Source organism: Pipistrellus kuhlii, unplaced genomic scaffold, assembly GCF_014108245.1.
Source record: "Pipistrellus kuhlii isolate mPipKuh1 unplaced genomic scaffold, mPipKuh1.p scaffold_m20_p_1, whole genome shotgun sequence".
NCBI classification, from domain to species: Eukaryota; Metazoa; Chordata; class Mammalia; order Chiroptera; family Vespertilionidae; genus Pipistrellus; species Pipistrellus kuhlii.
Genome location: NW_023425404.1, coordinates 49617547 through 49640167, shown reverse-complemented (window position 1 = coordinate 49640167; position 22621 = coordinate 49617547). Strand labels below are relative to the sequence as shown.

The window sequence follows — 22621 nt, the reverse complement described above, 5'->3', positions numbered from 1 at the left end:
GAGGGGTACTCAGCGTTATGAAAATTATAGAAGAGGTACACATATGTCAAAAGTTTGGGAAACACTGCACTATGGAATGGTGTTGAGGTCCAAGGTAGATGTCAGCAAGGCATAAAAATGTAAATCCTGGGATTTTTATAAAGGTCCTTGGCAAGTCTTACAATTTTATTTAGCAAAATTGAGAACTGAAACTCAAAGAGAATGTGGCACAGTTGGTTAATATTAGGCCTAGGGTATGAAGTTTGGTTTCCTCTCTCTCCAAGTCTCTTTCATTGTACCAAGAGGTCACACAAGCTGGGGAAGTAAAGGAAGAACAAAGAGGACCCAGGAAGAAAAAAAAAAGAAAAAAAAAGAGGTGCAGGTGCAGAGGGATGAGAGGGACCACAGAATCACACCGTAACTGCGCCCTGCACCATATCATTATGGGGGTGATGCTAGGTTTCAATAAATGGAATCTGGAACAGGCAAAGCATTAAAAAAAAAAAAAGGCAGGGTTGTTGTGTGGAAACATTTGGTCTTACCAGGTGACAAGGTTTATGGGCAGTTCCACTATCTGTTCAGCACCTTAGGTCCTTTCTATTCTTTTGTCAACATTGATAGAATCTCCTTTTTTGACTCCACCTACAGACCGGAGCTGGAGGGCTGATACAACCCATTCTATGGGCCCTTCTGGAGGGAGGTTAGGGGGGCTCACAGGAGGTCTGGAATCACGTGGGAAGTCTGGGTGGCCACCATGGATAGGAACCTCATAGGGCAGGGTCGGTCATTCTGGGTGGCTCCTCCTTACAGCATGCCTGGGGGGAAGCCTCTGACAGAGGAATGTCCTGGGACTCAGGACTCTCAGCGGTGGACCGGTAGCGGGGGCTCAGGAGTCCCCCTTCTTCAGGATTCCACTCCAGCCCAGGGTTCTCCCCTGCACTCTGATTGAAGAAAGCCTTCAGTCTGTGGGGCTTCGTCCTGTGGGCCACCACCATGGCCAGGCCCAGCAGCACACAAAGCAATCCTGGGAAGGAGGCAATAGGTGTCTTGTTTAGGGAGGACAGCACCCTCCCAAGGACATGTTCTCCTAAGAGCATCAGAACGACTCTGACGGAGGCCTGGCCTCCTGGCTTCAAGGCAATGTGGGCTCAGAGAGGCGGTTGTGAGTTTTGGACTGTAAGCCAAATGCTTTCAATTATATCCGAGGAGAGGAGAGGAGAGGAGAGGAGAGGAGAGGAGAGGAGAGGAGAGGAGAGGAGAGGAGAGGAGAGGAGAGGAGAGAATATGGATCTGAAAAGACAAAACCCTGAGGAAGGGCAGGGCATGAGGAGGAGGCTAAAGGCAGGAGGGACACACAAAGTGGGTGGGGCAGCAGAGGACTATAAAACTGCAGGGCACTTGAAGGTTATGTGAAACAGAGACAGAGAAGGGTTCTAGGAATGGGGGAACACAAAGAAAAATGCTTGGGGGAAGTGGGAGGGGACATGAGATTAAAATATTTGGGAAAGAGTTGGACAAAAAGATAGGGGCTGAGGCACTTGACAGTGAAAGAGAGAAGATGAGGGGGAGGAGGCATATACAAAAAGAGAGGGGACGTGAAACTGGGGAGAGAAACCCCAGAGATGAGGGATTTAAGAGGAATGGGGCTTTCAAGAAGGGAAAGGCATCCTGGCCCCCAGACCTTCAACCTCCCCCTGCCCCAACACGATGGTCCCTGATCCTCCCTCCTTGGCCCCGAGCTCTCCAGCGCCTGTCTTCAGGGCTGAGCCTCACCTGTGGCCAGCGTGATCCAGAAGGCAGGTCCACGGTGGAAGTGCAGCACAGCAGTGCCCATGCGCAGAGGACAGGGTGGGATGAGCGGTGTGGCCATGGAGAAAAAGATCAGTCCCAACAGCTGGAAGATGCCCGTGGCAAGCAGCATGTGGCAACCGTACACCAGCACAGGTATGGACAGCATCACGTTGGCCAGCAGCCAGCAGAGGAATGCCACCCTGGAGAACCAGGACCCCCGTGAAGGCTGACCTGGGCACCTCTACCTTGAGGGCTCCAGATGGAGGCTCAGGGACCCAAGGATACCCCAACGATGTGAGGTAGGGATTTCTGCTTTGGGATTCCCAACTGAGTACCACCTTCCTCATAGGAATTGCAATATAAGGTGGGGGAAAGGGGTTGAGGGGGAGGAAATGGAGAGGAGATGGCTAGAAACCCTGTTCCTGGGTCTAGAGCAATAGGGCCTCCATCCCACCCTCACCACAGAATAGCCGAGGTGTAGTGTCCCGCCAGGCGGTACTGGCCATGCAGGCCACATGGACTGGTCGGGGTGAACTTCTCAGCCAGGTAGAGCACAGGATCCGGCAGTCCCTTCTCCAGCGCTCTTGCATACTCCTCAGCATACCTCGCCCCTAGGCGCCAGGTGAACTCCTCGTTGTAATTGATAGTCTCATTCAGCTGCTGCACTGGGGTCCCTGGGAAATGGGGCAGCTGTGCTCAGCAGGGACCCAAGGGGCATTTGCCGGGGTAAGGGGCTCACCACAATGGGCAGAGGGACAGGAGCTGGTCTCAATGAAGAGAAGGCAGCTTCCAAGGCCGGGGAATTTCCCTTCCTACCATCCCCGTATCTTGCTCTTTAGACCACACCAAACTAGAGCCCAAAGACCCCGAGCAGAGCTTTCCCCTCCCTCCCCGGCACAGCCCTTCCTCACCTGTGAGGGTGATGTTGACGCCTCCCAGCCCAACATGGAGCCCCACATCAGCGCTGATCCACTGGGAACTGAAGGCCTTGTAGGAAGTGTTGGTGCTGACCTGGCCCACAGACCACTCAGAACTGAAATTCACAGCTGGGGTTGGGGAGTTGGACATATGGGAACTCAGGGAGTTCCGGGCATTGCTGAGTTAGAGTTAAAGGGAGAACCACCAGGGGACCTTGCCTGTTTTGCTCATAATTGTATCATATATCCATTAACTGGCCTAGGGTCTGGCTCATGGTTGGTTTGCCAATAATGTGTGAGATAAATCCTAGATTTCCCTTGGTGGTGCTCCTCTTATCCCTCCTTCCCTTTCTCTTCCTGTTTAGAGAGAGAAACTCAAGCAGCTGAGGGAGGAAAACATTAATGTAATAAACCATGTCGGGCAAACACAGCTTCAGCTTTGGGACTTCATCTCTTCTACTTGCCTAATTGTCAAAGCAAAGCAAGCGGTCCTCCCCCTTCCATTCCCTCCCTCCAGTATCCAAAGGCCTTTTCCCCCACAGACATTCATTTTGATCTGCTTTCCTCTGAATAAAAATGTTATGAAGGTTGGAGAGGTGGGTCCAGCATGGTTTCCCAGGGCCCACACCCCTCTAAGCAGGGGTAAAAGTGAGGGGACATGCCACAGTGAGGGACGCATGTGGACAGGGTGTGGAAGACCACCTTGAGGCAGAGGCTGCCCTGAGGGAACACGGAGACACCAGACCAGAGGCTGAGGGAACCAGATGGGACAGAGGCACTGCCTGAGGCAGCTGTGCTTCACACTCACCCAGGAGCACAGCCCCGATGAACAAGCTGGTCACCACCCGGAACAGCCAGAACAGCCTCTGAGCCATAACAGGGTGGGTGGGTTTAGGAAGGAGTACCCTCTCCCAAGTCCACCCTTCCTCTTTCCAGCCTTGGGATTACTCGGTGGATGGAGGTCAGAGTGCCTGGCAGGCACATAATCATCTGTTGAATCAGTGAGTGGGGGAGCTCTCTGCTGGGTGGAGGTGGGTGTAGGGGACGTTGGGGCGGGGGAGTTGCTTTCTCAGGACTGACGCCTGTTTCCTGAGTCTAGTTATTTATAGTGAGAGAGTATGGCCCCCTCACCTACAGGCCAAGGTGTCTCTGGGGCCCTGGACCCCAGGGCTGGGTTTGTTTCTTACCATTTTGCCCCGAATGCCAGGCAGGATGATGATGAAAGTGACAAGTGCAGTAAGAAAGATGGTGATGATGATGGCCAAGGTGGTGTCCATTGGGAAGGTTGGCTTGGGGCCAGGATAGAAGGGGAATGTGTGTCCAAAAGCAGCCATTTTGGTGGGGTTGTGCAGGGAAGGCAGATGCTGTACAACAAGGATAGATGTTTACTGAGTGCCCTGTGTGCCAGGCACTGTTCTTGGTGCTGGAGATACAGCCAAGAATAAACCAGATCAGGCTCCTCTTCTCTGGAGCTCACCAGGCTCCACTGTTACCGCCATTCCACTGCCCCTCAGGCCCCCACCCCCCATGTTCTGGCTGTGAAAGGATGAAGGTCTCGGCAATAAGTCTCTGTGGTTCCATGTTCCCTTCCTAATCTCCAGGCCCCTAAATCAGTGCTGCCACCCCCTGGAGGCTTCTCTGCTTCCTTTGGCACTATCTTAAGAGACACAGTCCTTTTTCTTTGTTTGTTATCTCCCTCCAGGCCTCCAGACATACCACAGAACATAAAAAGAGCTATATTTACTATCAAGCGAAAGCATAAGGGTGAAAGATAGTACAGATGACACAAATTTTGGTTTTCCTCCTCAGTCCCCAAAGGAACAAAGGTCAGACAGCTCTGCTAAATATATGATCCAACTATATTATCAGAGGGCTGATTTCCAGACCTGGCACTGCCCACACCAGTCTGTCAGCTTTCTCAAGTATCTGGCTCCAGCTCTGACTACTCCAGGACAATTGAGCTGAATTGAATTCACCTCAATAAGCACTGAAGAAATACCTGCCACCCACAGGCATGGTGCCAGGGCCAGAGGCCAGATGTCCTTTTACTGCACACATCATCAACCGCAGTCTTCCTTCTTGACTTAAATTTCCAGGCCTTGTTTCAGCTCAAACTCTGGCTCAGCTCTTCTCTGCCTGTCCCCTGATCTCAGAGCTAGATTTACTCTAATTTATCCCTTTTCAGACAAATAGTGTGTTTTATTAAATCCAGACAGAATGGATTACAAGACACACCATTACTTTATGAAAAAGAAAGAAACTACAAATAAAACCATGACAGCCATTGTTGGTAAGATACACCTCAATTTCAGAGATGTCAAAATGTGAGAATAAAGTACATTTTACAATCAATGATTCCAGCTCTGCTCATTTCCCTGAGTGTGATCTATACTGGGATCTTGGTTTGCACAGAAGGCTCCATGCTTTATAGTCTGATTAGAGTACTGGTGCATGAAATTCATGCATGGAGAGGGGGGGCGGGATGAAGGGAGGGAGAATCCTTCAGCCTGGCCTGCACCCTCTCCAATCTGGCATCTCTCAGGGGATGTCTGACTGCCTCTCACAATCTGGGACCGCTGGCTCCTAACTGCTTGCCTGCCTACCTGCCTGCCTGATCACCCCTAACCACCTCTGCCTCATCCCCCATCTGGGACTCAGGATTCCCTCCTCTAGGTGATTGCAGACACCCAGGACCCAGGTTTCCCTCCCTCTGGCTGGCTGCAGGCACCCAGGACCTGGGCCAGCTTGACCCGGGCTGCGGCTGCAGGCACTCGGACTACGGGGCAGGCAGCTTGTCTCTGTCCCAGGCTGCAGCCAGGCTGGTCCCCATTCCTTTCTCCCCAGTCTGATGGTGTGAGGGCGCGACAACCATTTGCATATTACCTCTTTACTATAAAGGATGAGAGTGAAAAAACAAGCTTTGGGGTTAAGTGTAATAGCTCTATGTTTGATTTCCACCTCTGACTCTTATAAGTTACTTGACCTCTACAGAGAGTTTTATTTAAAAACTAGAAGCCCAGTGCATGGATTTGTGCACCAAAGGGTTCCTCGGCCTGGCCTGCACCCTCTTGCAACCCAGGACCCCTGGGGGACTGTTGGGACCCCATCAGTGCACAAATCTGTGCTCTGGAACTCTAGTATGCATATAATATCTTAGATTAATCTCTTCCCTCTCACCTCCCCCTTCCCTCTGAGATTCATCAGTCTGCTCAATGTTTCCATCATAGCTACCAGTCAAACAGTGGAATGGTGGCATAGGCTTTTATATAAATATAGAGACCCAGTGTACAAAATTCATGCACAGGTAGGGTACCTAGGCCTGGAAGGCAATCAGGGCTGATCTGTGGGGTGACCAGCAGGGTGATCACCGCTGCCCCCACCTTGCTCACACCTATCTTGACCTGCCTCACAGCTCGCCAGGTCCTCCCCACTCCCTCCCGCCATCAGTCGCTGTCTCGATCTCATCAGGGCCCATTGGTGCCCATTGGGGATGATAGTGCCTCCACTGCTGACTGCTGCCAGTGCTGCATCAATGATGCCCACCATGTTCCATGCCATCCCCTGGTGGTCAACACATGTCTAATTCCCAGTCAGATCAAATTGGTTGGTAGAACTCCCGCCCATGGGGACAATTTGCATATTAGCCTTTTATTATATAGGTGGGGGGTGATAATAATGTTTATATCATAGGGTCATTATGGATATAAAATGAGACTGTGTATGTAAAGTACTAAGAATAGTACCTGGAACAGAATATCAATACATGGAAGCTACCATTTTGGGAAGGAGATGACATTCTATCATTTCATTTATCTCCAATCCTTTTTGGAGAGAACTGGGCTGGAATCAGTTCTGGGTCTGGTTCCAGTTCTTTGATGAACAATTTAACATTAGGAAGGCCAGCGACAACTTCCCCAGTCCTTTGTTTCTTCATCTACGATTAGATATGATGAGCTTCTAGCTCTAAATGCTGTGATTCTCCTACAAACATTATAGCCCCCAGACTTCCCTTTTCCTTCTGGGCTGGGTATTTTCTTAACTTGTCAACTCTCCCATCCCAGGGGAATGAGTATCTCTTTTTCTTCTGGGCTCTGACACCAACCCACCCTGCCTTCACCACCACCTTCCTCATAGCTTATGCTTCTCAAATCTATGTTTCTAAGTAGACCTCTTATTTGGGCTCCAAACACAACAGAGATAATTACCCCATGGGCTTTTTCACTTGGATATTCCATGGGTGCCTCAAATTTAACAGGTCCAAAAACTGAATTCACTGTCTCTATTTTGCTTTTATTTTTTTTAAATCTTTTTGGTCATCACTCCATTGATCAAATAAAAGAGAGACATGGAATATCTTACTTCTTAAATATTTATTGAAACCATCCATGCATTTCCTTCCCCACTGCCTTTGCCCTAATTCAGCCTCATCCTATCTTGCCTGGTGCCAGAACGATATTTCTAACAAGCAAATATAATTATTTCAATTTTTTTGCTCTGGGTAAAATCTAATCTCACTATCACATGGAAAGTCCTTTGTATTCTGGTCCCACCTACCCTTCCATCTCCATCTTTCATTCAGCCTAATCTCCAGCCACGCTGAGCCATTGGTCTTCCTCGGAATCTGACATGCTCTTTCAAGCCTTCGTGCCTTGTACGTGCTATTTCCTCCGCTTGGAATGCTCTTACCTTCTTGGCAAACTCCTTTTCCCTTTTCAAGTCTCAGCTTGTGTTAACTCCTCTGTGAAGGATGCTGTCAAGTCTACCGGTATGTGGATGTTCCTACCTCTAAGGTTCTGATTGCATTTTGAACACACCTCCGTCCATGATCCCAAAATCAACATATAGTCTGTTTGAACATATCCCTCTCTTTTAGCTTTGAATATCCTTATTCCATCTTTGCAACTCCTGAACATAGCATATACTAGTACTAATCAGTCTGTGGATCAAATGAATGAATATTATGAACTGGTTCCTCCCTGTGCAGGCAGCATCTTCTGTTGGAACACAAGAGGGCGCTATATTCCCTCATTGTCATTAACATTAATTTGAGTTCTCACCAATATAGGGCTAAGGACTAGGCAGGAAGGGATTTGACTAAACATGTCAATTTTTAATGCTTTCACAAAATTTTCAGAGAGTCTCTCCCAATGGAGAGTCTAAACCATGAATGTTCATTTTTAATTGAATCTGAAACAGACATTTGAATTCTAACTGAACATGAGTAACAGAATTTGTGGATTAAATTATTTTGTAAAATATGTGATAGGGATATTTATTTTATTTTTTAAAATATTTTAATTGATTTCAGAGAGGAAGGAAGAGGGAGAGGGAGAGAGACAGAAATATCAAAGATGAGAGTGAATCATTGATCAGCTGCCTCCTATATGCCCCACACTGTGGATCAAGCCCACAACCCAGGCATGTGCCCTGACAGAAAACTGAACCATGACTTCCTCGTTCATAGGTCAACATTCAACCACTGAGCCATGCTGGCCAGGCAACATTGCCTAGTTTTTAAAGTTAATTTTTCATGATCCTGATCTTTATTTGATTTTCATTATTTAGCTAGCAGGCCTCTCCTGCATGAAAAGGTGGGACTAAAATGAAAAGTCCCCACATCCAGCAATCCTGCTTTTCCTATGAAGCTTATAATTTCCCTTGGAACACCTTCCTCCCAGATTTGCCAAGAAGGTCTGGAAGTAGAATTTCTTCTAATTTGATAAAAATCTCATGTCATGCCGGGACCGGTTTGGCTCAGTGGATAGAGCGTCGGCCTGCGGACTGAAGGGTCCGGGTTCGATTCCGGGCAAGGGCATGTACCTTGGTTGCGGGCACATCCCCAGTAGGGGGTGTGCAAGAGGCAGCTGATCGATGATTCTCTCTCATCGATGTTTCTAACTCTCTATCCCTCTCTCTTCCTCTCTGTGAAAAATCAATAAAATATATTTTAAAAAAAAAATCTCATGTCAGTCTTCACTTACCCCACTTCTCCCTGAGCTCACCACCATGATTGGTATATAAACATAATGTACACTGGGTGGCCAGATTATTATAATCTCTGAATGCATAATGATCTGGCCACTCAGGGTATATCCTATATAATAAAAGGATAATATGTAAATTGTCCCCTTGACCAGAAGTTCAACCAGGAGGCAGGCCAACCAACCACCCATGTCCCTTCCCCCTGGCCAGGCTGGCCAGACCCCACCCATGCATACGAATTCATGTACCAGACATGTATACACACACACATATTGAGTGGTCAGATTATTATGCATTCAGAGATCATAATAATCTGGTCATTCAGTGTATATTGTTATTAATAAATACTAGGAACAATCAGATATACAACTATACATTCATATAAACAGTAGACAGGCACAACAAGGAAGAAGTTCTCAGTAACAGACATCTAGACACCAAACCCCTGCACCAGACACCCCTGTAACAAAACTGGGGTACTTTTTCACTGGGGCAGACCAATCCTCACACTTTGAGGTCCTCCTTTATTACTTGATCTGGAAAGATGAGTAACACCTTTTCCCTTTCTGAGGTTCCTTAAAATATTGAAGCATTTCTCATACTAAGTTGTATTCCAGACACATCCTACCTACCTTAGGATGAAAAGAGACTCCCATGTATGGATGAGGGGCCAGCAAGAAATAGTTTCAATTTTTAGGAAAACTTATCCTACTACAAGCTATAGTCCCCAGCATTCAAAGTTCTTAGATGCTTTCTTACTGCTCTGTAGCCTGTCTTAGAGCTTGACAGGAATTTCTTCCTGAGTCTCCTGCCACCTCCCCCATCTCTGGAACCCATAGAGTAAGGACTATTAATTCTCTCTACAAATAAAGAATTGGTCACATATCTGGAGTTGCCAAGAACTCTCATTGGTGATACACAGCTACTATAATGTGATTGATGGCTTATTTCTCTGGTTGGGGTTGACCCCATTAAAAGTTTACCGCCCTGCCAAAACCGGTTTGGCTCGGTGGATAGAGCGGATAGAGCGTTGGCCTGCAGACTGAAAGGTCCCAGGTTCAATCCCGGTCAAGGGCATGTACCTTGGTTGCAGGCACATCCCCAGTAGGGGGTGTGCAAGAGGAAGCTGGTTGATGATTCCCTCTCATCGATGTTTATAGCTCTCTATCCCTCTCCCTTCCTCTCTGTAAGAAATCAATAAAATATAGTTTTTAAAAGTTTACAGTCCTGGCTAAGGAGACCCTGTCAGAAACTCCTGTCCCCGCCTCTCTTCTTCAGGAACGTGTGTGGGCATGTGTACGTGCGTTGTTGCACTAAAGGAAAGATTAAATGGAGAATCAGAACAAGATCTGAAAAGGAGGTTGAGATAAGGATTTCCAGTAAGGACTGAGGTAGTAAGGGCCCAGGGGTACTGAATCATACAAACCAAACTACCCAGACTTTAGCTAAGCCAGGATAAGGACTGGATGTCTGTAAGTCTTGTGGCATTTATGGCCTCACAAGATTTTTCTTGCTTCCTTTTAGTTTCTTAACCAAACTTTTTCTTTGAAAATCTGGTTTTGATCCGGTTGGGCACCAAAAGTGCGCCCCTAGGGGCCCGGGCGAGGGCGGCACTTCATTCAAGCCCCCCTCCAAGACGCACGGGGACTGCACCAGCTCCAGCAGCTACATCCCCGCCACTCACACGGTACCGGGGTTCCCCACCTTCGCCTCTTCCAGACAATGCGTGCGTGGCAGCTTGCGCGGCTGGCCTCCTCCTATGGAACCCCACACGCGATGTTCCGCTCTCCGGGGTGGAATTAGGGGACCTGGTCCGGACGTTCTGTCAAGAAAGCGCGGGCCCTTTCTCTCCGCGGGGCTCCCTTTCATCCCCCACTTTTCTCGTCGCTTAAGGACCAGGCTCTGACCGGACAAACCGGGTCCCCGGAGGCTTCTCCACCTCTTATTTGAAGTCACCCTCGACCTTCTCAGACTGCAGCCCAGGCTCCGCGGCGCTGCCCCACACCAGCCTGGCACAGAGGAGGGGCAGTGCCCCTCCGCAGCCACCCGTCAGACTCCTCTGTCTCCTCCCCCCATGCTCGGCACCCGGCAGCTCCAGCACTAACCGAGCGGTGCAGTCCGGGGGCGGGCGCTGGAGACCTCCGAGAGCTCACGGGAACTCCTCGGGGCTGGCGGGGTGGTCATCACCGTCTCCAACAGGATCTGAGGATGGGCGTCTTGCTGGGACGCCTGGCCAGATCTTAGCGCCCAGAACCAACGGCGCGGAGAGGATGTAAGGAGCGCCTCTCCGTGCCCCCGCACCCTTTCTGGTCTCCCACTCCCAGCCTCAGCTGACCCATGGAAGCCGACCTGCCCTTTTCGCTCTCCACGTGGCCACGCTCGCTGAGCCCCAGCCACGGACGCGAGCTTTCCCTCCACTTGGGTCCTGCGAGCACGTGGCGTCTCACCTTGCGCTCCCGGGTCTCCACGGAGCACCTCGCGGGTCCCCAGTGCGCCGGCTTCTATCCGCCCCCCCCCCCACTTCGCCCCGCCCTGGCTCGGATCTGGGGTGCGCCGCCGTCTCCTCTCTCCACCCCCACCCCACCCCCCGCCCCGCCCCGCCCCAGCCCGTCCTGGCGCAGAATTGGAGAGGGAGCTGGAGGAGAGCCGGCGTCCCGGGCCCAACTTGGAGCCAGGCGGGAGCCAAGCCGCAGTCCCCGAGGTGGGGGACTCCGCAACCGCAGGTCAGATTCCGGAGGGGCTGCTGGGGCCTGCGGATCTGACGCTGGGAGGAAAGGGACAGGGAAGCGAGGGGGGCGGGGGGAGCGGAGGGAGCTCTAGCGGCAGAGTGTGCCCCAGCGCCGCCACCGCATTTTTTGAGGGAAGGGGAATTCAGCCTGACCCTCCTGCGGCGCCTCCGTTCTTAGCCTGAGGTTACAGTGGGTCCCGTTAGGGCCTATCCTCCACCCCCCAAGGTTTGGGGAGTCTAGATGCTTTGCGGTCTGGGAATGCTGGATGACCTGGTTTGCTTGGGCGTCCGGGAATCTCTCCGAGCTCTTCCTGGCAGCAACACATCATGCCAGGGAGGGAAATGGGGACTTTTAGAGATCAGGCTTTCCTCTACGGTCCTCCCTTGGGACCAAGCTGGCCTCCCTAGGACCTTGGCGCCTCTTTCCCCACTCCGGAGTCGCAGCTGTAGGACTTCATGGCTGGAAAAGTTGCCATGTGGGTCAGGAAGGAGGCAGGCCTGTATTCTCTTGCTTCACGGCCCTTTCCTGAGGCCGTGCCTTCCTTTCGAGGCTGGTAAAAAGTTAGGGAACCAATGTGCTGGGTGAAGTCCTCGTGGCTACCCACCCACAGGGGGTGCTTATTGCTTGTCCACCTTCTCCTTCAGGTGGTTCCCACAGCGTGGCCTGAAGGCTCGCTGCATGCTTTTGTGGACTGAGTGGTCCATTGGTGTCAGAACAAGGATCCAGAAGTCAGAGTGGTAGGAGAGAAGAGGCAGGGCATTCTAGATCAGGGAAGGAACACTGTGGGCACTTCAGCATGTCCAGCCTTATGGCTTCAGCCATCCAGAGCCCTTCGATTTCTTCACAAACTGCCTAAGGCTGGTATCTAGATGGTCTCTGGGATGGAGTGGATAGAACACTAAGCTTTTGAATTATGACAGGGCCTACATTGTTTTCATTTCTTTCTTTTTTCTTATTTTTATTGATTTCAGAGAGAGAGTTAGAAACATCAATGATGAGAGAGAATCATTGGTTGGCTGTCTCCTGCATGCCCCACACTGGGGTTCGAGCCCACAACTCAGGCATATGTCTTGGCCAGGAATTGAACCATGACCTCCTTGTTCATAGGTCGATGCTGAGCTCATTTCTTTGATGCGAGATGGCCAGTGGGGGTGAGGTCATCCTCTGGGTTCCCTCCTCTGTGACTAGACAACCTATTCCGGAGCCCTGAGGGTTTGGCTGGAGATGAGGCTTTCTATGAGCTCCCACCTTCCTCCACTAGATAGCTCCCTGGCCCCACTCCACCCCAACCTCCATATTGCCTTTCGGAAGTCTTCACCGGCGTTGGGCATTCCCTGTGCCACTCAGAAGTCCCAACCTGAGTCCCCTGATGCCTCTGGCTCCCTGCTGTCCCTACGTGATTTATTGGCCTGGGGAGCGTGAGCAGGAAGTTGGCATTAAACACAGGAACCCCTTTGAGTTGACTCAGAGGAGCCAAGCTCCAGCCCACACTTTATATATTACAGTTACATAACACTGCCACTTTTTAATCTCACATTTGAGTCCCAAAGCCATGCGAGGAGGTAGACAGTTCAGACATGTTTGCTCCCATAACTGGAAGAGGAAACCAAGGTCCAGATCAGATAAGTGATCTAAGACCCACACAGTGGACTGGCAGTGGCACCATGCTGTGTCCCAGAACCACACTGCAGTAAACAAGGCTTTCCACTTACTCTTGGGCAGCAAAGTCCAGGAATGTGAGGGTTTCTGCTTGCTCTGTTCATCACTTAATTTCCAGGGCCTAGGCCCATTCCCAGCACACACAGGGTGTTCATCAAGTAATTTGTGAATGAGTGAAAGATTCTTGGGAGGGAGGGAGCCTCCTGCTCTGTGCTATTTACTGTGACCTTGACCTAGCCCCATGCCTGGATTCATGCCAACGCTCTGCCAAGGCCCTGGCCCAACTCTCCTAATTGCTGGGGTCCATTCTCTCTATACTCTGTCTTTTTATAGGGTCTCCATTTTCATCATGGGCTTCTGCCTGGCTCTGGCGTGGACACTCCTGGTTGGGCCATGGATACCCACTGGTGAGTACAGATTGGAGGAGAATCATGGCTAGGCGCAGAGGAACCCAGCGTCTTCTGGGCTTCTCCAAGGACAGAGGCTGTATCACATTCATTTCTAGCCCTACTCCCCGCTAGCTAACAGTAGCTTGTAGTGCTCATCTCCAGCTTGGTGATTGTGCCTCTCATACTTTCATGGCAAGTATGGACCAGGGACAGTAGCTCTGAGGTCCTGCCTTAGCCTGAGGGGGTGTCCCTTTGGCTAATGAGAGTCCCTTTCTTTGCTCTGTTCTCTGAGTGAGGAGAGGGGGAGACCCAGCCCTATGGCCTCCACCCCTGACCCCAAATAGAAAAAGATGGATTAGACACAGAAGAAAATAAAGGATCTTGGGGTCAGATTGAACTGAATGCTGACTTCCTCAAAGGGAAGTCACCAATGTTCTAAAACAATATGATTAGGGCGAAAAAATCCACAAGAGTTTCATCTTGTTACCTTTGGCTTTGGATAGTCTCTTACTAGAATCTGAGGCAATTTCCTACAGTCTGGGTCTCTGAGGAGGGAAGTGGGCTTAAGGTGCCACAAATTAGGCTAAAAGAGCAAGTCTCTGGTCATCAAGAGTGGGATGCAAGAACAGGGAGCAAAGAAAATCTGTGACATGATCTGTCCTGGCTGGTGGCATAGGGTGGTGAGCCAGCCCCTGCAGCTTCTCCCTTGCCAGAGCTGCTCACATTTGCATTTCTTCCAGCCTTATTTATGCCTTGGCCTTAGATTTTCCTTTTCTCTTGCCTCTAATAACCAAGAGGCATTCTCTCCCATGCCCTCCCCAACAGCCCCCATCCCTTGTTCTGCCACAGTTTATTTTATTTTAGAGACAGAATGTATGTGGCTGCCCTATTTCTGCCCCAAGTCCTGATCCTTAGTTGGGTTCTGCAGAGATGGAAAAATTTCCCCTTCATTCCTTCTTGATTCTTTGGCTTCGTTACCATCCTAAGCTGAGGTATGGGATGGGGGCCTGGGGCATCAACGGGGAGAAGGGAAATTCATAAGACAATAGGAAGAGCAGATGTTTTCCCTGCTATCCAGATCAAAAGTAATCTCTGGTATGAACCCTCTTTCTGGGCCATGCCCTCTACCTGATATTTTTTAGGTGGTTGAGAAAAAAGTAGCTTTTTTTCTTGAGTTTGCAATATCTTGATTGCCTTTAGTTCAAAATAATCCACATGCCAAAGTGACAAATTTTGGAGTCACTCCTCCTCAGTTCTTTGCTCACATATCAGGGCCTGAGTCGTTTTTCCTCTCTGACCACCTTGGGTGTACATGTGTGTGTCAACTATGGGGCAGGAGAGTAGCTCTGAGATCCTGTCCTTGGTCTGAGTGGGGAGACAATCTGAGGACAAGGTCTCCCTCTGGCTAATGAGAGTCCGTTTCTTGCTCTGCTCTCCGAGTTGAGGAGAGGGGGAGACTCAGCCCTATGGCCTCCTGGTTTGGGGAAAGCAATCTGGCTGGTCATCTGATCTATTGGCCAGAAGGACCCCTGCTATATTTCTGATTTTGGATCCTTCCCTCAGCAGCTGAGTACTCCCTCCCAAACCCTAGATTTTGGAGCAGATAGGGTCAAGAAAAGGAGTTATATGGGGAACATATTGACCCCCAAAGAGAAGGGGGCGAGGTTATCCACTTGACTATCAGTCCCTGATCCCACTCAAGAAACTGGAAAAAGAATCTAAACCACAGCTCTGCGGCCCACATCCTGGCCCTGGACTCTGCCCAGCAGGAGAGGACCAAACCCCTCTCCACACTGCCGCTGCCTGGGGATGGATCAGAGAATGACACGTCCTTTCCTGGGTGGAAGAGTGGCTTGCTCTTTGGGGGTGTCTGGCTGTTTGGGGATGGCTAGCTCTTGCTCTGTGTGATGTCTTGAGGCTTGGAATGGCTGCTGTCCCGCCCTGTCCCCAAGGAGTTGAGGTGTGAGAGCAGTAAAAATCTCTTGCATCTCCCCCCATTGCCCCTGTTCTTCTGTTTCCTCTTTCTCTCTGAGGCCATTTGTCAGCACACCGCACATGGCTACCTGGCTACGATCCTGAAGTGCTCCCTGCCATATCTGATCCTCCCGCCCTCCCACGCACACACAGCTTAAAGACTGGGCTTGAATTTGAACATCACTTTGCTCTCATTGTCTCCCTCTGTACCCTTCCCTGCCTCCCACATCTGTGCTGGGTGTCCACTTTCTGCTGACCCAAGTGGCAGGCTCACAGGATGCAGATTCTGCAGGCCTGCCCATCCTCTCATGTGCTGACTTGCCCAGCTGCCTCTTCCCTCCACCCTCACACAGGAGCTCAGAACCCCATTTCCTGGGAGGTGCAGCGATTTGATGGATGGTACAACAACCTCAAAGAGCACAGATGGGGCAGCAAAGGTAAGTGAGAGTCAAGCGGGTACAGAGCCCAGGGTGAGGATGGTACCCACCGCTTAGGGGCAAGGGCTGGCAGGCACCAGCAAAGGCTTAGGCTTTAAGATCTGTGGTGTGGAGGAAGCCTGGGAGAGAGGAGCTGAGGGAACCCCCCTGAGGGTTGCTCCTTGTCCCTACCCATCCCATTCCAGGCTCTCGGCTGCGGCGCCTGGTCCCGGCCACCTATGCAGACGGCGTGTACCAGCCCCTGGGAGAACCCCACCTGCCTAATCCCCGAGACGTCAGCAACACGGCCACGAGGGGCCCTGCTGGGCAGGCCTCCCTGCAGAACCGCACAGTGCTGGGCGTCTTCTTCGGTAAGGGCCCCGACCTGTAGGTCGTAGAGGCCGGGGGGTCAGCTAGACACCTTTATGTCTGAGGGGGGACTCAGAGAATGAGGGAGAGGAGTGTTGGAGGGCCAGAGAGCCAGGGGAGAGAGATGGAGGGGCAGGCAATGAGATGGGGTAGGGATGGGAGCCGAGGGATGGAGTCTGGTTACAAGAGGAATACATGTGCCCCAGGTTGAGCTGTTGATGGGGTAGAAGCAGGAACATGAAAATAATCCGGTGGGGACCGGGGAGGGATGCTCTTCTCACTCTCTGCCTCTGTGGCTCCTAAGACAGGCTCAGGGCAGGGTTCTTTGCCTGGCAGGAGGGCTGGCAGGTGTGGAAATGGGGTTGCTAGGGCCTAGTGACCGGTTTGTTTGTTGGCTCACGGCAGGAATGCCAGGCTCCTGCTGGTTATTAAAAATGCCCACACCTGCTTCTCAGTGTCCACCATGCCACCGGGGCTGGCGGGCCCTCTGGGCAGGCTGCTCCCAGCAATGTGTTGGAACCCACGCTGCCCAGGCACACTCACTGGGCACCTCCCAGTTACCAAGGAGAAGGCCAAACTGCCAAGGAAAACAGTTTGGACAAGGGTGTAACGCAGCATTGGGAAGGGATGGGTGAGGTCAAGGCTGGGCCTTGCCCATAATGGCTGTGGAGTCCTTTGCAACCTGGGGCTGGGGGTGGGGGAACCAGCTACCTGGTGGAGGAAGGACAGTGGGCTTCTCCGGCCCCAGCGCCCCTCCCCTGTGTGGCCAGGCTACCACGTGCTCTCGGACCTGGTGAGCACAGAGCGGCCCGGCTGCCCCGCTGAGTTCCTCAACATCCGAGTCCCACCGGGAGACCCCGTGTTCGACCCCCACCGGCGCGGGGACGTGGTGCTGCCCTTCCAGAGGAGCCGCTGGGACCCCAAGACCGGACAGAGCCCCAGCAGCCCCCGGGACCTGGTGAGGCCGGGCAGAGGGCGGGCGGGAGCTGCATCCCAGGCAGGTGGGGGGAGCCCCCCTCACCCCCGGACACCGCCTGGCCCTGGCCTCGCCCCCCAGCACCCCTTTCCCGCCTCAACCGCCCCCTTGCTGACCCGCCAGACCAACGAGGTGACGGGCTGGCTGGACGGCAGCGCCATCTATGGCTCCTCGCACTCCTGGAGCGACGCGCTGCGCAGCTTCTCCGGGGGGCAGCTGGCGGCGGGGCCCGACCCCGCCTTCCCGCGGGGCGCGCAGGAGCCGCTGCTCATGTGGAGCGCGCCCGACCCCGCCACGGGCCAGCGCGGGCCGCGGGGGCTGCTCGGTGAGGAGCGGGCCGGGGAGGAGGGCGGGCTGGGGCGCGGGGCGCTCCCCTGGGCCACACCGCCGCCCTCTCCCCCTGCTCCCCTGGGCCACACCGCCGCCCTCTCCCCCTGCTCCCCTGGGTCACACCGCCGCCCTCTCCCCCTGCTCCCCTGGGTCACACCGCCGCCCTCTCCCCCTGCTTCCTGGGTCACACCGCCGCCCTCTCCCCCTGCTCCCCTGGGTCACACCGCCGCCCTCTCCCCCTGCTCCCCTGGGTCACACCGCCGCCCTCTCCCTCCCGGTCCGGTCCCGGCGGAGGCAGCCTTCGGGGCAGAGCGAGGGAACCGCGAGCCCTTCCTGCAGGCGCTGGGCCTGCTCTGGTTCCGCTTCCACAACCTGTGCGCCCAGAAGCTGGCCCGCCGCCACCCGCACTGGGGCGACGAGGAGCTGTTCCAGCACGCGCGCAAGAGGGTCATCGCCACCTACCAGGTCAGTGCACGGCCCTCCTGGCACCCTCCTGTCCTGCTCCACGGAGATTGCTCCCTTCAGAGCCCTCCATCCTTGGACATCGGCCACCCAGAAACACCTTTACTGGGACAGCTGGTGACCAGAACCGGGTGACCTGCCTTCCCTGGCTCGCAGGACTTCCTGCTCATGTGGAGAGCCAAAGTCTGGGAGTGATAGAGAGGCAACGTGCCACTTACACAAGAGATGTAGCTGTACCCCCTCTCTCACCCCCAAATCCCTTATTCCCTGTGGGGAGGCCTCAGCTCCTCTCCCATTGGAGCTGCCTTTCCCATGGCTGCCCCTGCCTGGCCGTCCTCTCCCACTTCAGCCTTCCCTGGGCTCAGACCCCTCCTGGCCTGGCAGCTGGAGCCTTCGCCCCACCTTTCCTCTTTCCTGACCCTCAGAACATTGCTCTGTATGAGTGGCTGCCCAGCTTCCTGCAGAAAACACCCCCAGAATACACAGGTGAGGGCATGGGGGCACCTGTGTGGAGGGGAAGCTGTGGTGTGGGTCCATGGGCGGAAAGAAGACAGGGGGATGCCTGATATGGGAGGATGGAGGGCTAAGGAGTTTATTTCTCCCGTTCTTCCTCCCGTGGGGCAGGGTACCGCCCTTTCCTGGACCCCAGCATCTCTCCAGAGTTCCTGGTGGCCTCTGAACAGTTCCTCTCCACCATGGTGCCCCCTGGCGTCTACATGAGGTGAGGGAGGGCTCAGGTGTGTGTTGGGAGGTGAGGGGGCGGGTGGGGATGGGATTGTTAATTGAGAAAATTGTCCTCTTGAGTCTTCAGGACAGGATTAATAGGGAACAGGGAACAAGGAGGGGAAGAATAAAAATAATTGTTTAAAACGATACATTATTGTGGTTTTTTAAGCACTTTAGGTCCATATTCCTGCAGCTGGTGTAGATATTCATCCTCCAGTTTAAGACTGGCTAATTGAGCTCAGCGGCTGAGTCACAAAGCCTGTTGTGCTGAACTTGATAGTATCCTGGGGGCATTTGTAGCTGTAAATACAGAACTTGGAGCTTATAAATCTTTTGGAGAAATTATAATAAAAATGTGAACCTGACCAGTGTGGCTCAGTGGTTGAGTGTTCACCTATGAACCAGGAGGTCACGGTTCGATGCCTGGGTTGTGGGCTAAATCCCCAGTGCGGGGTGTGCAGAAGGCAGCCAATCAATGATTCTCTCTCCTTGTTGATGTTTCTATTTCTTTCCCTTCCTCCCTGAAATCAATAAAAATATGTTTTAAAAATGTGTCAGAGCTGAAGAAAATATAGGCTCCAAAATAACAGAAAGGGGATTTTAACTAAAAATTAATTAATTAAATGTATATAAAGCAAAGCATGTCAGTTTATTTATTTATTTATTTTTACAATTGTATTATAATTTAAAACTTCTCTTTCTGGAACAATTTCTGTTGTTCCACTTATTTATGCATTCGCTGATTGTTCCTTGTATGTGCCCTGACCAGGGATCAAACTCACAATCTTGGCATATCAGGATAATGCTCTAAGCAACGCAGCTACTGGGCCAGGGCTGGAACCATTTCTGGATATGCCTGATGATGGCCAAGAAATCATAGCAATTGAGTTATTCATAGACAAGTAATTTCAAAAGAACAATTAAAAATTCTTTCAAAATGTATATGCACATGTGGAAAGAGAGAATGCACAAGAGAGCATGAGCAAACTCTCTGGGTGCATTTTTAGATATTCGGTCTGAGGTGGGAGAGGGACCTCCCCAAAATAAGATTGTTTGGGTCCTACCCTGAACACATACCACCTCAGGGAAGCCATGGCCTGGCCCCTCATTACAGCCTTGGAGACCAGAGCAGATGCCTGACAGTAGGACCCTGGCATCTCAGTCACCACTCCCCCTGCTCCTTGCATTTCAGAAATTCCAGCTGCCACTTCCAGAGGGTCATCAATCGGAATTCCAGCACCTCCAGAGCTCTCCGTGTCTGCAACAGCTATTGGAGCCGAGAGGTCAGAGCTGGGGACAGATACGTGGGTGGGCATGTGTACTGTGTGTTTGTGTGTGCGCACACTCCTACGGGTGTTAGGGTCTGTGGTGAAAGTGGGCAGTAGGGCTGAGACAGCCAATAGCTGGGATGGAATGGGCTGGGGTGGAGGAGGCAGCCCGGGGACCAAAGCCATCTCTCCTCCCAGTGTCTGAGATGACGGGTAGCTGTACATGGTCATTAGTCAACCCTCTACTCTCACCTCAGGACTGTGCAAATGTGGCTCTACACTTATTGCTTCCTCCAGGATTTCCTTCTCCCTTGACAGCTCTGAGTCCCCTGTAAGCCTTGGAGTACCCCAGCCATCCCAGCCCCAAAGAAACTCTCCAATTAGACTTCCCTAAGACAGCAAATGAATGTGTTTTTGTGGGTTGGAGGCAAGGAGAAGGGAGGGATTCTGAGAGATTACCAGGGATAGTCTGTCCATCCAAACCAGGTCCGTGTGGGTCAACAGCATTCATCATTAATTTAAAGCAAACTCAGAATGTTAATAAGAGGGAAGGGAGGAGCCGAAGCCGGTTTGGCTCAGTGGATAGAGCATCGGTCTGCGGACTGAAAGGTCCCAGGTTCGATTCCTGTCAAGGGCATGTACCTTGGTTGCGGGCACATCCCCAGTAGGGGGTGTGCAAGAGGCAGCTGGTCAATGTTTCTCTCTCATCGATGTTTCTGGCTCTCTATCTCTCTCCCTTCCTCTCTGTGAAAAATCAATAAAATATATTTTTAAAAAAACAAGAGGGAAGGGAGGAGAGAGGAAAAGAGAGAAGAGGAAAGCATAGGGTCAGAGTCATGGAGCTGAGTTTAAAGAGACCTCAGTGTCCTCCTGATTTTTTTTTATGACTTTATTAATTTTATTTCATTATTTTTTCATCTCTAATGCCCTTTTTGGTAAGGGGAGGACACTGAACTCAGAGAAATACTATTACTTGCCCACCATCACACAGCTGGTTACTACACAGAACAAGAACCAAGACCTATATCTTCTAGTGTCTTTGTCAACCATGCTCTCAAGTCTGTTTCTAAAAATAGAAGAAATACTGAATAAATAAATTAAAAAATTAGAAGAAGTCAAGTTTTTGGTCCCTTGTGCTCATGGAGACCTTTCTCCCAGCAGCATGGGCTCTGGATGAGGAATGACCCACCAATTTGGGAGTGAACAGCAGGACTGAGTAGAGAACATAGACTTATAGGCGGAGGCAGCCTGGCTGCCCAAATTCTGGCCCCATTAGCCACACTCTTCTCTCCTCACGCCCATAGAACCCAAATCTACAAAGAGCTGAAGATGTAGATGCGCTGCTGCTGGGCATGGCCTCCCAGATTGCCGAACAAGAAGACCATGTGGTGGTGGAGGATGTGCGAGGTGAGGCCAGGACTGGCCTGGAGGATGTGCACCCCTGGCCCCTGGGAGGAGGTTCAGCCGGAGCTCCAGAGCCAGACAGGGCAGGGTATCCAGGGCTGGGAACCTGCACTGTCTCACTGCTGAGAGAGCTTCTGACCCGATGCCACAGCTCCCAACGCTTACATCCCCATGGGGCTGTGGGAGCCTGGGGCATGGGCCGGAGGAGCTTTGGTGCTGCTGAGACTCCCTGCTGTCAAATTCACAGATTTCTGGCCCGGGCCACTGAAGTACTCCCGCACAGACTACTTGGCCAGCAGCCTGCAGCGGGGCCGGGACCTGGGCCTGCCCTCTTACACCAAGGCCAGGGAAGCACTGGGCCTGCCTCCCATTACCAGATGGCAGGACATCAACCCTGCACTCTCCCTGAGTCATGGCACTGTGAGGAGTGGTCGGGACCCAGAGGGTGGGGTGGGAGACCCATGGGAACACTGGCCTGAGACGCAGAAGATGGGCAGTGAGACCCGGGCACCAGAGACAAGCACCTGCTGAGAGGGGCAGGGCTCAGCCACCTTGCTTTTCCCAGCATCACACACTGGGCTGTAGGCTACCAGACCAGCAGGTGTTGGCCACTGTGCGGATCCAGCACATGTTTGTTGGGCATCTATCACATGCCAAGCACTTAGTAGACATTACCTCATTTACTCTTCCCAGATGCCCTGGGTGGGTAGAGAAGGTCCTTGACTCAGGAACAAGCCGTGCCTTTGCACACTCATATTCAAGCTGCCTTAGGGGAGTCAGTTCTCACACCCTAGCTATCACCCAGCCAACAAACTAGTTTTAGCTGCCTTAGCATCTTGGTACAGCAGGGATTTCTATAATTGATGACAATGTTATTGTCCTTGCCCTTACTATTTTATAAAATTGTTGGAAAATAGAGAATTGAAAGGCAAACAAAGACGTGATATGTGTGTGGGGCTTGTAAACTTTATAAAATCAATATAAAGATATCTTTAGCTTCAGTTGCACCTCATTGGGATTAGACTGGTCAAGGGCTTATACACTGTGAAGAAAAGAACTAAAGTAAAGAAGAGGCAGACTATGCTGCCCACATATTGTTGAAGACTGTCTTTAAAATACAATGTATACGTAGGGATTTGATTTTTTTTAAACACTTTTTTAGATCTAAAAAAAATGGAAACTTTCCTAACACATCATTCTACCATTTAACATTTTGCACTTATTTGATTCTTGAACTTGTATACCTCTCT

General features: G+C 51.7%; 2 protein-coding genes across 15 annotated transcripts in view; one reads left to right on the top strand and one right to left on the bottom strand.

Annotated features, from left to right (window-relative positions):
- Positions 1 to 139: 139 nt before the first annotated feature.
- DUOXA1 (dual oxidase maturation factor 1) lies at positions 140 to 11182 on the bottom strand. Of its 11 annotated transcripts, none has more exons than XM_036443482.2 (8): positions 10775 to 11179; positions 10354 to 10491; positions 3875 to 4051; positions 3496 to 3553; positions 2682 to 2816; positions 2231 to 2444; positions 1753 to 1970; positions 140 to 1003 (listed from the first exon to the last, which is right to left on the bottom strand). In XM_036443482.2, exons 3-8 carry the CDS (start codon positions 4019 to 4021, stop codon positions 747 to 749), a joined length of 1029 nt encoding a protein of 342 aa, XP_036299375.1. In that variant the 5' UTR covers positions 4022 to 4051; positions 10354 to 10491; positions 10775 to 11179; the 3' UTR covers positions 140 to 746. The 11 variants fall into 11 exon arrangements, with proteins under 11 accessions (XP_036299375.1, XP_036299342.1, XP_036299365.1 ...); XM_036443449.2 differs by having other exon boundaries at positions 10374 to 10477; XM_036443472.2 differs by having other exon boundaries at positions 10374 to 10491; positions 10775 to 11178.
- Positions 11183 to 11276: 94 nt separating this feature from the next.
- DUOX1 (dual oxidase 1) overlaps positions 11277 to 22621 on the top strand; it is a 33801-nt gene continuing 22456 nt past the window's right edge. For all 4 annotated transcript variants that reach the window (XM_036443214.2, XM_036443209.2, XM_036443218.2 and 1 more), the window contains exons 1-12: positions 11277 to 11393; positions 13379 to 13464; positions 15774 to 15857; positions 16043 to 16207; positions 16976 to 17163; positions 17305 to 17506; positions 17810 to 17976; positions 18399 to 18459; positions 18598 to 18694; positions 19892 to 19982; positions 21272 to 21374; positions 21619 to 21791. In XM_036443214.2, coding sequence (XP_036299107.1) covers positions 13407 to 13464; positions 15774 to 15857; positions 16043 to 16207; positions 16976 to 17163; positions 17305 to 17506; positions 17810 to 17976; positions 18399 to 18459; positions 18598 to 18694; positions 19892 to 19982; positions 21272 to 21374; positions 21619 to 21791 — 1389 coding nt within the window. In that variant the 5' untranslated portion in view covers positions 11277 to 11393; positions 13379 to 13406. The remainder of the gene's footprint in view (positions 11394 to 13378; positions 13465 to 15773; positions 15858 to 16042; positions 16208 to 16975; positions 17164 to 17304; positions 17507 to 17809; positions 17977 to 18398; positions 18460 to 18597; positions 18695 to 19891; positions 19983 to 21271; positions 21375 to 21618; positions 21792 to 22621) is intronic.